At 36.7% G+C, this 15,353-nt stretch overlaps 1 protein-coding gene across 2 annotated transcripts in view; it reads right to left on the bottom strand.

The window, feature by feature from the left end:
- Positions 1-724: 724 nt before the first annotated feature.
- PPP2R5E (protein phosphatase 2 regulatory subunit B'epsilon) overlaps positions 725-15,353 on the bottom strand; it is a 72,738-nt gene continuing 58,109 nt past the window's right edge. For both annotated transcript variants that reach the window (XM_021554519.3, XM_021554518.3), the window contains exons 6-14: positions 13,894-14,024; positions 13,750-13,809; positions 13,020-13,128; positions 12,004-12,057; positions 11,848-11,898; positions 10,878-10,997; positions 9,651-9,778; positions 7,725-7,826; positions 725-5,177 (exon numbers count right to left, since the gene is read on the bottom strand). In XM_021554519.3, coding sequence (XP_021410194.1) covers positions 5,078-5,177; positions 7,725-7,826; positions 9,651-9,778; positions 10,878-10,997; positions 11,848-11,898; positions 12,004-12,057; positions 13,020-13,128; positions 13,750-13,809; positions 13,894-14,024 — 855 coding nt within the window. In that variant the 3' untranslated portion in view covers positions 725-5,077. The remainder of the gene's footprint in view (positions 5,178-7,724; positions 7,827-9,650; positions 9,779-10,877; positions 10,998-11,847; positions 11,899-12,003; positions 12,058-13,019; positions 13,129-13,749; positions 13,810-13,893; positions 14,025-15,353) is intronic.

The following is a 15,353-nucleotide window of genomic DNA, read 5'->3' on the forward strand; positions in this document are numbered from 1 at the left end:
TTTAAAGAGATTTGTGATAATGAGCTCTTCTAACAAAGACAGGCAAGACCCAACTAAATAAAGTTGGAAAAAGAAATTGGAAAGAATTAAGGATTAGACTATTGGAACAAATAATGTTAAAACTGTGGTATTTAAAAATCAGATGTTTAATAAATACTTTCTCATTTTATTGAAGCAACCAGCTCTCCTCCACTGCTGCTAAAGCCATTCACCTGCAGTGCCCCTTTGCAGGCTCTATCCATGGCTCCCCCAGAGGCTTTCCCCTGACGACCTCCAGCCTTTCCCTTCACCTCCAAGCTGCAAGGCAGAGCAGCACGAGCACTGAAACACTTGAATGCTGCCATAAAAGAACAAATTCCGTCAGCAGGTGCACAGTGGAAGGCTCAGAGGATTCCCAAAGATCAATGTGTGGCTTTAACACCTCTTTCCTGCATCCACTGCTCCTCAGCTCCCTCACAGCGGGGTTGTATGAGGTACAAGGATACTCACCATCATCAGAGGACCTCTGAAAATTATTAACTTGATGAAAACCTAGTGTTTGCTATGGTAATTCTGGCTGAAACTTAAAATTACCACCTCATTGCTTCATTTTTTGGGTTTTTTTCCTCCAGACAAGATTCCTTACACTTGATACATGCAGATGGGCAGCTCACTGCTCCAAGTTCACTGTTGAAAAGGCTCATGAAGTTTAGATGGGAGGAGGTGGAAAAAAAAGCCAAGCACCTGGAAAACACTTCATTGCTTCTTTATTTAGATGCACCCACAGTACAGAGCCTCTTGAGCATGTGCAAAAGAGGAAGGTAACACATTTATAGCTGGGAGCACCATTGAGTTTGAGTTTCTTTGATACCATTTTTAAGAAAGTAAACTGTTTCCAAAGAATGACATTTGAATCCAAGAGTTTAAGACCTGCTTGTACTTTATCCAGAGGTGGAAGATATTTTATTACTTGGATGTAGAGTAGAAGACATTTTCACAGTCTGGTTGGACCAGTCTATTTATTTTCATATGCACCTTTTAATATATATAAAAAAGTTTCATTTTTCCCCCCTACCCACAGATAGTTAGATGCAGCTAAGTTTAAAAACAGTAATGAGACCAGAGCATTCCTATGGGGAAAAATGAACTTTTGCTGCCCTCTCCTGCTTAAACAATGAAATGCTAAAATATTAAGATCTATGAATCTAATGCTAACCTTGAAACAAAAAGCATGACAGGTCATTCGCTATAGTAGAATCAAAAATAGGACAAGAAGAAATGTATTGATACTATTTATATTTGAAAACGCCTCATGGCTCCATGAGGTTATGAATACAACATATTTACAGCAGGTGATCCAAGTAACAAAAATTCTTACTCAGAGAGGTCGTGATAAAAAGCACACGCTTCTGTGGATTGGAAGCAACACTTGGATAAAAGTTTTCAACCAAAAGTAGTTCCATTCTCTTTCAAGATGCTGTTTCATACAGTTCAAAATGGAAAATTGGGCTACATAAAATCTGCTGAACATAACAATAAAGAACTAATTCATGGCTCATTCTAGGGCTGCTAAGGGAATCACATGAGCCAAATTTAAAAAGCTGCAACTAAATAAAAACATTCTTCAACCTTGAGCATCACCACCTTTGTCTTCTTTAAGGGCTACTGTTTTGGGATAGTGGTGTCACAATTAAGAGAAAAGGGCATCTTTGTTTTCAAAGACAATACTAAAAGGAAGTTACGTCAGTTTTACTTGGAGGGGGAAGAATCTCATCTTTCCCACTCCTCACAAGACAATAAAGAGCTTTTTAGAGCTCCTAATATATTTTCTTTTCCATCGAGTGAGAGAGCCTCAGGCTGTACTTACGCACGTGTAATGCAAGTATACAGCTGCTGCATTTCTTACTCAAGCAATTCTTGGCTCCAACACCCTCGATTTTTCCATATATGAGAACAGATAAAAAAATAAATTAAACTCTTTTAATTATGCTAACAAAACCAAGATTAAATTTACCATAACCCTGCTAGCAAACGCTCCACTGGCATGAGAATACTTTTATTTAAAGCATTCCAACCTCTGGAAGAGAGACAAAAAACACTTGAAAGCAACAAAAGGAAAACAGTCAGGGAGACGTGCAAGATGAAGAAAGCAACATGTGGTCAATTCAGAGTGTATGAGAGGAACTTTACTTGTACAGTTGTTACATCCCCACGACCCAATGCCCTCGCAGCTCCTTCCTGTGAGCAGTGCTCAACCCTTCCCCCTGAGACCAATGTGGCCCAGGACACCAGGACCACCCAACGCCAGTCAAGAACAACACTGACACCAGCAGAGGTGGTCTGTGGAACTCAAGAAGCAAACAGAAGCGTGATTTACGACGCACTGATCACACTTGGGCCCAAGGGCTGCCTTCCTCTTCCTCCTCCTGCAGCAGGAGCAGCGGGAGCCCTGCGGGGCCGGACACGGCGCTGGGGCTGGGCACACGCGGGGTCCTGGCAGCAGGTGCTTCTTCAGCCTTTAGAGTCAAGTGACTTCATACCAACAGCACGTCATCTCCTTCTCCTTCAAGGAACATTCCTTCTCAGAAGTGATAAATCATCTATAAACGTCAGACTCTCCCCGCTGTCCGCGCGGCAGAGGCCACGAAATATTGCAACCCACCAGGTTCTGGTCAGTTTTGTATGATCAATAGTAGAATGACATGGCAAACCAAAAATAGTTATGAACAAACAACACTCACCTAAACTCTAAGTACAGGACAAGGTGCTTTTTCTAATTTCACATTGTTGTGTTTTACTCCACCAGGTGAAGAACATCAAGTTTTATTCCTCCATTCTTTCTCAGTTTTTCACAATGGAACACAGTCTTTGAGCGTGAGTTTGAGTCCACCCTCTTGTACTGTGAAATGATCATTTCACACAGAAATCACACTAGCAAGTTTGGGGTTCTTTTGGTAACAGAAATAAAAGACTGTCAAAATCAATGGGCTAAGGGACATGATTTGTTATAAATTTATTTAATCTTCAGTATTTCAGTTTGCACCTTTGCTTCAGCACTTTAAAATAAAATGTTTCAACTATGACAGTAACTGCCTAATTTACATTGAGTCCCAGTCAATGTTCTTAAAAGAAGCTCATAATAATCCCATTAAATCATGTTGTGTTTGGTGTTGCATATGACTAGTTCCACTTTTTTTTTTTTTTCCCAGAATTAACAGTGTCAAGTTCTTACAAAGCCTTGAGTTTACAACATTTGTGTGTGCAGACCCAGGAGTACAAACTGTGACCTGATAATCCTGGAACAGTCAGTAGTCTAGGAGGGAATTCTTTTTTACCTTTTTTCTGTGCCTGAAAACAAGAAAACTTCAAATTCTACTGTATATTTAAATGGTAGGAAGAAAAATATACAAGCTTGTATTTATACTGTATTTCTACCAATGGCGACAGGTCATAAATTCAATGTTTGCAACTATCACAAAGACTCATGAACACCAATTCATTTTTATACTGTAAATACTGCTGGATTGATGGTTTAGGATTATCAATTCACTGTTGTCATATGTCTATAACAGTTCAAAAGCATCCTGGAGAAAAATCCTGAAACACATACCTTCTGGTATAGAATAATGCAACTGCATTAGCTAAATATATACTGTACAGAAGTCTTATCAGCATTTTACCTACCAAAGATGTAAGATTCCACTTTCAAATACAAAGCAGATAGCCAATAATGTATACTTATAATACAGCCCTCCTCTTTGTTTTTTTTAAATTTTTTTTCCTCTTTTGTTTTAAACAATTTGGTCACAATGCACCTTTGATATAAAAGCATTTTAAACTTTATTATTAATACTCAGAACATTAGGATTTCCAGAATTTTTTTTTTCAGTAGCATTTGTAGAACCACTTTTGGTAACAAATACAGTAGTTAGGAATGAGCATCCAGATGAGAATGCAGAAGTGTATTATCCAGAATCCTTTCCAGCTAAGACCATAGGGCTGGTACTGTGATGAGTAATAGTACTAGAACCACAAAAACACTAGAGTATGTTTCTTAGAGGCTACATCCTCTTTTGCTGGAACACTTTATAAATACATATTAAAAAGTAAGGCAACAACTCCAAACTGTCCAAACTGCTATCTCAACTCAATTTCCAATTAGATCCATGACCACTGGAGATCAATTTCATGCTTCTGTTGTTTAGCATGTGTCTTTATTCTTTCAGAATGGTCCAATAAGAACATACTGTAATAATTTAGCAATTGGTGTTTCTAAACCAACTCTGGTACATGGGTCCAATGCTGCATCACTAATACTGGTTAGGTATTGAAGTCTAGGGTGTTACCACTGCCCATTTTTTTCTATGGATTGTGGACACTAATTTGGATTTGCAATAAATAGGTGCACGAATCCAAAGCTCCCTTTCCTACTATGTTTACCACCTACTTGTTTTTTAATTCCTAATGTTCAAATTAAGGAAGCACCAGAGACAGCCTGGTACTAAAAAAATGCTCACAGCAGTAAACAAAACTTTTATTCAGGACCCATGTTTTTCATGGCCCTGATTTGAATGGACATTCAACTTATGAAGATATGCAAAAGGAAAAGAAAGTCAAATTACAGTAAAGTTATCCAGAGAAGGAGGATGTTACACAAACTCATATGGAAATGACAGTCTTTTTTCTCTTTTACTATAAATACACGTAACAATTTAGCAGAAAGACAAGCTAAATTTTAAGATTGTTCACATTTGAAAGTTGTATTATACTCTCTGCTAACGATAAATAAGGAACAGGTCCTGACAATGGAATCTGACATTGCAATTTTCATCAACAGATCTTTGAAGACTGGTTTTAAAGAAGGGTTAAAACAATGATTATGTTTGTAAAGTTCTGAGAAGTCCATCTGTTGTCCAAACTTTGGATTAAAGTCCTTATTTTTTTCCTTTACTTAGAGACAGGTATATACAGTGCTGTTGTAATAATGAAACAAATGTGAAATCTACTGTAAAGTTGCACAATACAGAAAACTGTTGCTCCATCTTCTACTACATAAATGTGTGACTCCACAGGTTAATAATGCTGTTTTATTTTTTTGTTAAGTTGGAATTATTCCATCACGCCTAAGACCTCTCTTTAATTCCAAATCCTCCAGTTTTTTCCACAGTTCTTCACGCTCTTTCTCTTTCTTCTTCTCACTGACAGATGAAATAAAACAAACAGTTAGCAGGAGAGAAGATTGTATAATATTTATATTAAAAAATATATAGCTGACATTAAAGAGCTGCACTAATTTTCTTGAACACAACTGCAATTTTCCTAACATATATTTAACTTTCATTTTTAGATTTTCTTTTTTTTGTTACCTACATAAATTTAACTCAAGCAGTATGGAAAGAGCATAAAATGTAAGCTGAGGAAAGTGACAGTGTTCATAGACACTAATTTGCAATGAGGATTTAAAAAATGCAGTGGACTTTTACTACAGAACTGTCAAAATTATAAGCATTAACATTTTGGACTAAGTTATGCAATTATTTTTATGTTTATTTAAGATCTACATAATCTTGTAAATCACAGCAACTTTCTAGAAAGTATTCCCTTATTCTTTTAAAATCACTACTATTAGTTACATTGACTACTGGCTCAGGCACCAACCAAAGCAAAGTTCAAGCTGCAAGATGTGCCTTTTGTTCAGTGAGTTACTCTTTTCCCACACCAAATTCCTGAAAGATCTATGTAGCATTTGCTTTAACAACAGACTTCAGTGGCTGATTTGATAAAATTAAACAGCAAACCTAACATTTACTTTACCTGCATTGTTTGCTTTCTAAATTTCCTGTCTGCCACAGCTTACTGTGAATAAACCTCCTTGAGACTGCAAGGCTTTCAAGTTCTATGACATCACCTTGTAGGCTTAGATGAAATGGAAATCTAACAATGACAGATACACAGATTCTCTGCCAGTCACATGACAGAAGTCTTGAGAAGTATTTCAAGGGATTAGAAACATTCCTACACACTTTGATTCAGTCAACATACCAACATCTGGCTCATTTGTTTGGAATTTTGATTTCCCAGGAAGATGTTAGACATATAAAAAATACAAACAACTTTCAGATAAATCCCTGAAGAACAGTAAACGGAAATTAAGAGCCTAGTGTTACTAGAAAGTTTTAAAAATGAAATACAAGAATAAGTGAAATAGCCTTACATTTTCAGGCTACTTACCAATATTTATCTTCTAATCATTAAGAAATATGTGCCTGCTTACCTAAAGGTCTGTTAGAGAATGATCACCTCATCCAACTTACCTATTTGACCTATCTTAGCCATTAATATTGAATGTATTTCTCCTCAAGTTTTAAGTGATATCAAAGCTACCCTTCTGAAATGTGTTTTTATTGAGATGTTAAAGATTTTTTTAAAATTTAAGGTAAATACCTTGGCTTATACATTCAGATTTTAAAATTATAAGAAGTAAATAAAAATGGTGAAATGGTTAGCACCAGCCTTGGTAAGAAATACAGTGTCAGCAGGTGCAAAAGGAATTCTTTGTGCTGTTCAGCCACTAAACTTCCTCCATTATCCAGACATGGGACACACCACTGCAGCATCTGGTCCTGTTCAGAGCAAAACTTCTCATCTTAAGGGGCAAAGTGCAACCACAAATTGATTCAGGTCACCAAGCTGCCTCAGTGAATATCTGGACTAGATGATCAGTCCTAAAATTCTCTGTCTTTTTGCTAGGAAACCACACAGTTTGTCTCAACTGCACTACGTGATTGGGCCTTATTTATCAATACATATCAAAAGGATCTGGCTTCTTAGTTTAAATATATCTCTAAACAAGTCTCTACAAGTAAAATAACATTAATGAACTAGCCTGTTATGTGCAGATTTTTTTTATGTGCTATGAATGAATGAAAGGCCAGTGACTCCAGTCACACAAGTCAAAAAATTACAACAGCCAAGAGACTTTCAAGGTTGGACTACCCTAAAAACTTCTGCTGACATGCAGAACCCTTTGCATTACTTGGGTATGGCTTGAAAGAAGTTGCAGCCTGTTCAAAGTTCCTGAAATTTGCTCCTTTTTTCCACCTAATCTTTGCATAAGGTGAAACTTTTGAGAAAAGATGTTGCACTGTAATGGAGAAATAAAGATTAGGAAAAATGGGAGAAAAGACAAGAAGCCACTGGAGTTGAACTAATACCTCTATGAGTGGTGTATTTATTGGATCCTACATGCTGAAAGATTGAGATATAGCAGGACATCTGAGTAAGAAATAAAAAGGTTGGGAGATGTCTCTTTGCTTTAAGATCACATCCAGCCAACAAACAGCAGCTTGTAAAATCACAGCTTAGGTGTTTCCCTCATGTCTCTTTCCAAACCTCAGTCTAACTTTTTTTTTAAAGTCTTTAAGCAGAGTGTTATCTTTAAACCCTTGTTTTCCTTTTATCATTAAAGATCTTGATACACTGAAGTGTTTTGGAATGTGGAGTCAAAAAAGGAATTGCATGAGGAATGTGGATTCCTCATGCAATGGATCCTGTATTTAATAAAGCCTAAAGAACAACCTGCACACAATCTCACATGCTGCAATGAGAAGCCTAACGAGCAGGCAAGGGCAAAAATGGGGCAGTGTCTCTTATGTCTGAGATTCTGCAACTGCTCCTGAGTGTAAGGGGAGAACTAAACTGCAGGCCTTGGGCACAGCTGACAAGAAAAAGCTTTAAAAAGTTACCGCTGACGATCTGACTTGTAAGTGGCTGTCAGCTCATCAAACATGGTGCTGTTCATTTCCATAAATGCCTTCAACACATTGTAGACTAAAGCCACAATAGCCCTGTGAAACATGGAAAAAGAAGAAAGAAAGGAATCCATTAGTTTCAGGTGAAATCAAACGTGAAATAAAAAGTGTCTTCTCTTCCCAGCCTTTCTGTGACCAATTCTGTTCCTGCAAGTATGGTTATGTAAATTCTTCAATTTCAGTGAAACTACTTTTGATTAACATGCTTAAAGGTGAGAATCAGCTTTCATGTCCCTACTGACTACTGAAATGAAGCAGGCCAAAACTCTAAGGTAAAAGGCAAACAACAGAAAGCTATTACATATAACTACAGTCTCTTCCCTCATGCTGTGGAGCAATTCTGAATGCAACTTCAGAGATTCAAATCATCAATGCAGGCAGAAGGAATAGAATTCAAACACAAAATGAAAGTGATTCACATTTCCTTATGACTCTTCTATGAAGCTGAATATTCAGTGCATCTATGCAAAATACAAAGCTGTATTTCAAGAGTGATTTCCTTGTACTCATACAGTTCATATTCATTTTCCCTTTCACAGTTCCTGATCCACTACTCTGGCTGTTATATTCTGACCCATGGCTGCTGAAGAAGCAGCTCTTCAGCCAGGAGGCAATGAATCAACACCACAAGTGCAGGAACCTCTGGAGCTAATCCTTACAGGACACACAAACTATGTGCCATTTCCCATGCACCCCTGTCTCTCTCATCTCTTTAAATAAACCTTCATTTTTGTTGCCTACGTGAAAAACTTTCTAAAAAATATAAAAATTCTTTAAAAAGTTCCTTTATTTTAGATGTGTCTTTACCTGGCTCGTAAAATTAGAAGGAAAAATTAGCAAAATTACTAAGGGTATGAAAAGTCTGAACTGGGATACTGGAATATTCTCATTACCAGACGCATCCCAGTGCCTACTATTAAAAGGTTAGAGACTGGTACTGGAGTACTGTGCCATGGAAAGTGTCCTTTTGTGAGCAATGTTAAGTTACAGAGGCTCTTCAGCAGCATTAGATTTGTCATGTAAGCACACAAACTTCAGAATTTGACTAGGTACAGAACAAAAAGACCAATGTTTGAAGAAATGAAATATTTTACAGTAAGGTATCAAAGCAACTGAGACCAGAACATAGCACAGTTCGTTAAAAATACTGGGTTTACTAAATACTAATCATCTTGACTTAGGAAAAGCTTTCCAACTAAAATAAAGGATATATGCCATCTCGCTGTAATAGGATTTTTCATAAAAACACTTTTTACTAGTTCATTCAGTTTAAAATAAAATTGCCTAATTATCACAACATCAATATTAAGTAACTGCTCAATTATTATCAAGAGAACAGATGAATTTAAATAAATTTAGAAAAAACAACCCAACCTAAGAATATACTGTCTGTATGTTTCATGGATGTTTAAAAAAATTCAACACCAAAAGTCTCCCAGAGGTATCAGCTGATGATACAGCCACAAAGCTTTATTAATGCCAAGTGATATTCTTCTAGACAATTTACAATCAGCCTTAAAAGCCAACCCGTTTATAAAAAAACTGCATAGGAGAAACACTTGATGAGCAACATTTTTCCTTCAATAATAATGTAACATTTAATTTCTTCTTTTTTCCAACTTGTTAGAAGACCTATTTTTATCCTACAAAGTAGTGATTTTTGTACACATACCAGTTAATTAAAAACACTGAGACAAGCTCATGTGCAGGCTAATATATACTGTCATTAACAGAGCTGCACTTGCTCAGAGCAGCTTTGAGTCTGCATCTCTCCCATTCAGATGTTCTGCAGCAGACATTCCTGAGTTTATCAGTGAGATGTCAAATGGTAAGAGATAAAGTGTAAATGCACAAACTTACGGATTCCAGTGCTCTTTAGAAATCCTGTAAAGGCTGGAAAACATGATGGGAAGTATAACATTTGAGTTCTCCTCTATCAAACTCATAATGTATTCATTATTCCAATAATACAGCGCTCTTTCAGCCACCTTTGAGTCAAAGAAATAAAATATTAACAGGAATTCAGACACCTGTAATTTTGTGATTTTCTGATAGAAAAACAAATCACAGATAAATTCTACAAAGATGAGCTACCAGGAGTCATTAGTTTTGGAATTAAACTACTCTAATCAGTAGCATAACATGCATTAATGGAATTAATTTCTATCCTGCAGCTCTGATCCCTCAGCACCCACTCTCTATTTCCTGAGAAATGTGTTATTGCTCACTGCAGACTGGGTGCAGACACAGCATCAGTGCTGCAGTTGAGGAGGGGAAGGAAGAGCAGACAGACTTCCCATCACCCTTTCCCTCAAAATCAGGAAGAGTGCAATTGGAAAAAACCTAGCAGTGCTGGAATACCAAAGGAAGAAGACAGGGAAAGGCCCAACAGCTGGGCTGAATAAGAGAGGAGAAATCTTAAGTGTGGGGAAGGTACTAAGGACAGTAATTACCCTGGAGAAGAGCTGAGGGTTAGGAAGGAGGATGCTGCTCTGAATCATAGTTTTAAAAAGATGTAGTCCAAGGAAGAGCTGGAAAATCGCATCTGTCTTTGTGCCAGGACAGATCACCAAGCTTAATATGGAGACACTACAGGCCATGAACCCTATATCCTCTTCACATATCCATTTACATCCCATTCATTCCCCTTTCTCCCATTATACAATGTAATTAAAATAGGCTACAGTTTGTGTCACCTCTAACCAGACACATGGTCACAAGGTTAGGAGGAATAAAGTTAGAAAACAGAAACTGCACAAGAATTGCACCAAAAGCAGGGAACAAATCCACCCTGCAGGGTCTACAGGGCCAGCACCTGCCACCCTCAGTGAGAAGGGCTCAGAGTCTGCTTGAACACAAGTTAAGGATTTGTGAGGGGCTCAGAAGGGCAAGCTCTGTGCTGTAACCCCAAACACCTCTAACAAGTTATTCATGGAGCTCAGACCTAACCTTCCACCCCAACATATCCTCTTCATCAGAAGACAAGTATTTAAAAACATAACATAGAATAATATTTACATTTGGCGGGAGTTATGTTTGAAACTGAGACTATACATTCCTATATAAACAATAACCTTTACCACTGACCTGAAAATGAGGGCTAGAGACACACTTGGCAATTTGTTTAAACAAGGGTTCCTGGATTTTGACAAATTGTGATGGTTCAATTACATCCAAGATTTCCTCCAGCTCTCCTAGGAACATGACCTAAAGACAAAAAAGAAAACATTGAATGTAAAACCTCCCAATCATCTTGTTCTGCAGAATGCTGGTAACCTCCAAATTCTACTGCTTCAGGAAGAAATGGAAACCTCACCAGGTCAGTGAGACCCTTTCTCAAAAAATGTCATCAGTTCTACCACTGGCAGCTTTTTGACTCAGTCCCTTAAAACAAAGACAAGTTTCTTCTTCAAGTGCTGCATGTAAAGTATTTTGAATGAAATTCAGAACTGCACCAGCATATATATCCATGCTGAAAACCTTGTCTCATAAAAAGATCTGAACAATCAAAGCTTAAACTTTAATAACTGAGGAGATTCTCCTAATTTTACCTCATTTTTGAGAGTAATATTGAAAATAACAGTTTTGCTTTTTCACAAAACCTCACACTAAGGAAATTCTGATGTGCATCTGAAAACAAAAATGTACATGTTTAACTGCATCTTTAACATGTTTAACAGGTAAACACCATGTAAAGTATCTTTCATCCTCACTGGAAAAATACTGCCTTCATATATAAACAATTCCAAATCTAACAGAGTTTTTGAACCTATCCTCAACTATGTTTATTTTCTCCTTTCTAAAACATTCTCTGCAGCAGTACAAGGAATTATTTTGTGAATGAAACCAGACTAATCAAACTTCTCACAGTCAAAACTGTTCAAAAAATTAGAATTAAAGTACTGAAAAAACATCTACAAGAAATAATACCAAGATTCACCACAGCATGTGCTATCAATCACAGATTATTTAAAGATTCTCTGCTGACTATGTTTTAGAGCAAAATAACCCTTTTTTTTTTTTTTTTTTTTTTTTTTACTACTAGCATATCACTTACCTCTTTCTGACTGCACGTTTTTGGCCAGAATTTCATTAAACCTCTAATGACCTAAATTAGAAGGAAAAAGAAGTTAGATTTTTTTACTTTTCCCTCTACAGGGTAAACTATTTGTAGTGAAAAAAAAAAAAAAAAAAGTATGAAAGAAATATTTACTGGTTCTGTGAGTGAGGGGTCTTTCTCCAGAAACTGTACTATGCAATACGCCAGCTGTGAGGAGGTAAGAATTTACAAAAACAAAATTAGAACATTTCTATTAAAAAAAACCACAAAACCCAACTTCTTTTAAAAATAGACACTTAAGGCAAGATGCTATTCCGCTCTCTCAAACTACATCCAATTTTAGAATACATTCAAAGTTCAGTTTATAAGAAAGAAGAGGACACTTTACAAGAACAATTACAGTGACAAAGTAGAATGTAAAATAAAAATCAGAACAACTTGGAATTCTAAATACAGTCACACAAGCAGTGTTTTGAAGCTTCTGCTACTCTCAAAGTGCAACATTTTACTAATTTTATACAGCAAAGTCATGAGAATTCTTGCAAGATGAGTCGACACAGCTAAAACCTGGAATAACATACTTAGAAAGCAGAGCTTTATCACCATAAGAAATACTGAAAATTTTCACTATTTGAAAATCAGAGACAGGCAACAGGTAGCAGTTATCAGAGGAAAAATTACATCATGAAAACTTAAAAGTACAAAAAGACGTATGAGAGCATAAATGCAGTATTAAGGAATCTGTGAGGGAGAATATTAAACAAAAAAATGTGGGTATTAATATTCAGAAGATTGTCAGGGTGAAGAAGAGCCTTGACAGGACAAGACTAAGGAAACCCAAACATCCCCTTGGGAGAGAGAACGGGAAAGGCAAACTTGTGAGAATGAGAGAAGAGCAGAGAGGAAAACCTAGAGAGACAGCTTAACTACTAAATAAAATTTCCTAACTATTACAGATGTATGTTATGCTTTTAATTATCTAATCAGAACAAAAGCTAGATATTTATCATACAGAGGATATTGAATTAATTTTGAAAAAATCTATTGCATTTTTTCCACATTTAGAATTTTCCCCCACTTTTTATGTGAATGTAATTAAATTTACAAAGCAACCTTAAAAAATATACATACAGTTCTTACTGAACAGAAAATATTCTCATAATTTCTACCTGTGCATGGAAGAGTGATAAACTCCTGACTGTGTGTAAAGGGATCAGCACCTTCACCAGAAACTGTTTATGCTCTGCCTTAAGAGGTAAAGCAAAACCATTGATAATACTGGAAATAAGAGAAGAAATATCTGTTAGTGTCATCATCACAAATGGCAATACTGAGGTCTGAACAAGCACTTTCTAGATTAAAATATATTAGCAGTCAGCAGCTGTTTACAAACAGCACTTAGAAACAGCTGCTGACTTTGGTCCTGTTTTACATTAGCAGGGCATTACATATGTAGGTAAAAACCCAGTTCCCATTAGGAATAACCACATAAACAGCTGCACAAACCTGTTGCCAAACAGAGAAGACCTTGTCTATGTGGTCGGTAAATCCATGTGAGCAAGGTGGGCTCGAATAATTAACCCACCAAAATTAGATCCACTTAAAACATTCACTCTGCTAAGTGTTCTCAGAAGAAAATAATTCTCTAGCATGTAAGGATGAAGTGTGCGGTATTTAATGGACTCACACACACAAAATTAATCCAACACTTTGGCTGTAACTTGCATGTAGCTATATATTCTTGGCAAAGATGGGACAGATTTGCACAGGGGCTTAAAGATGAGCATGTGCACACATCTGTTTTCAGAATCAGGGATTATCATAATACTTTTTCCGATTGTGACACTACCCTGATGTGTCCACAAGTCTGAGTTAGATAATAAATAAAGACTCCTTTACCTTCCTAAAATTTCCAACAGTTCAGCTACGCCATTGAAGTGTTCGGTTTCATAAACAAATCTAAAAAAAGAAAAGTTAAATATAAGCAATATATCAGTTTCCTAAAGGGTTCATGAGGGAAAAGTGCCTTCTTCCACAACTTACCGTAGAAAAATATTATTAATCTGTTTTCGGATAAATGCTCTAAGACCCAGGAACTTGCCATAAATTCTGTGCAAGACTGTTTTTAGGTAGTCTCGTTCCCGAGGGTCTTCGCTGTCAAACAGTTCCAACAGCTGTGTTTAAAGGAAAAAGAGAACTGAAACAGGACACATTTGACAAGTAGGATACACAGACTTCTGTATGAAACTGAATTCATGAAAACACATGAATGAAAGAATGTGACATCCATGGTACCCAAGCAGTACATATTTAATATTAAAAACATCTGCTGGAACCTCAGTATAACATCATAAAACTCAGAATAATAGATTTGCTATTAACTAGCTCCAAAATGCTGCCCTTCTCCCCAAAAATAAACATACAACAGTTTGCCTTTTACCATCCACCAGGAGATCCTCATTTGCTCTAAGACTTTGTTCTCCCAACGTTGTGTCAAGGTCACATTTTTCTAATTGTTTTTAATTCAAATGATGAGTTCTGAAGCCTTCCCAGTGATTGTGTGGCCCTCACACTGTGGAAAGACTCAACAGGGAAGTCCATGCCAGCAATGGATCTGCTGTTACAGGATCTCCACCAATTGTCACAAATCAAAAGCACCAGAGGGAATTAACCCTTCACTTTGAACAAAATGGTGATTTCATTATCAATGCCAATTAAAAAACCAAACCAAAACGATGAATAAAGAAAAAAAAACAATAGAAAACCCATATTTACTAAGTATTTAAGTAGCTCTTAAATACACAGCAAAATGGTTATGTGAGACTCAGTCAAGAGAGAAAGTATTTTAGTGTCTGGTATTGTACAAAATATATCCCAAACGCTGACACCTGAAGCTGCATGAAATGAGCAGCAGGAATATCACCTGCAGATTTTTGTTTTGTTCCCCTTGAATCCTCCGCCACAACAGTATGAGCTTTCCCTTAGCCACCCTCTTAATTTCCTTGTGACACCACTACATTGGCTATTCTGGTGGATGTTTGGAATCAATTCAGAGGCAAACTTTAAAGTAAAAAGCACAAGCAACTGCCACAAATGTGCAGAAACCAGGGAATTTTAGGTAATTTTTAGTAATCATAGGCAACCAGTATCTGTCTTGCATGAAATAAAGCAACTGTGAACCAGTACCTGTCTTGCAAGAGAAATAAAGACAGTTTGTCAAACAGGCCTTACAAATGGGTAAGATGCTGTCAGAAAATCATCACAGGAGTGGCAGAAAACAAAATTAACTTATATTCACTAACAGATAAATTATAAACACCTATTACAAGTAGATATGTCAGTGTATGCATTCTACACCTGATCTCTGTTAAACTACTACATAACTTTGAGGAGGTGAAAAAAGATAGGAAAAAAATATGATTAAAAGTTGTTAGGCTGTCTGGGATTTTGCTTTCTAACATCCAGGCCTAGCTGGATGTACACATTGATCCTCATTGTTTGGA

The sequence above is a fragment of the Lonchura striata genome, chromosome 6, assembly GCF_046129695.1.
Source record: "Lonchura striata isolate bLonStr1 chromosome 6, bLonStr1.mat, whole genome shotgun sequence".
In the NCBI taxonomy this organism is placed as follows: Eukaryota; Metazoa; Chordata; class Aves; order Passeriformes; family Estrildidae; genus Lonchura; species Lonchura striata.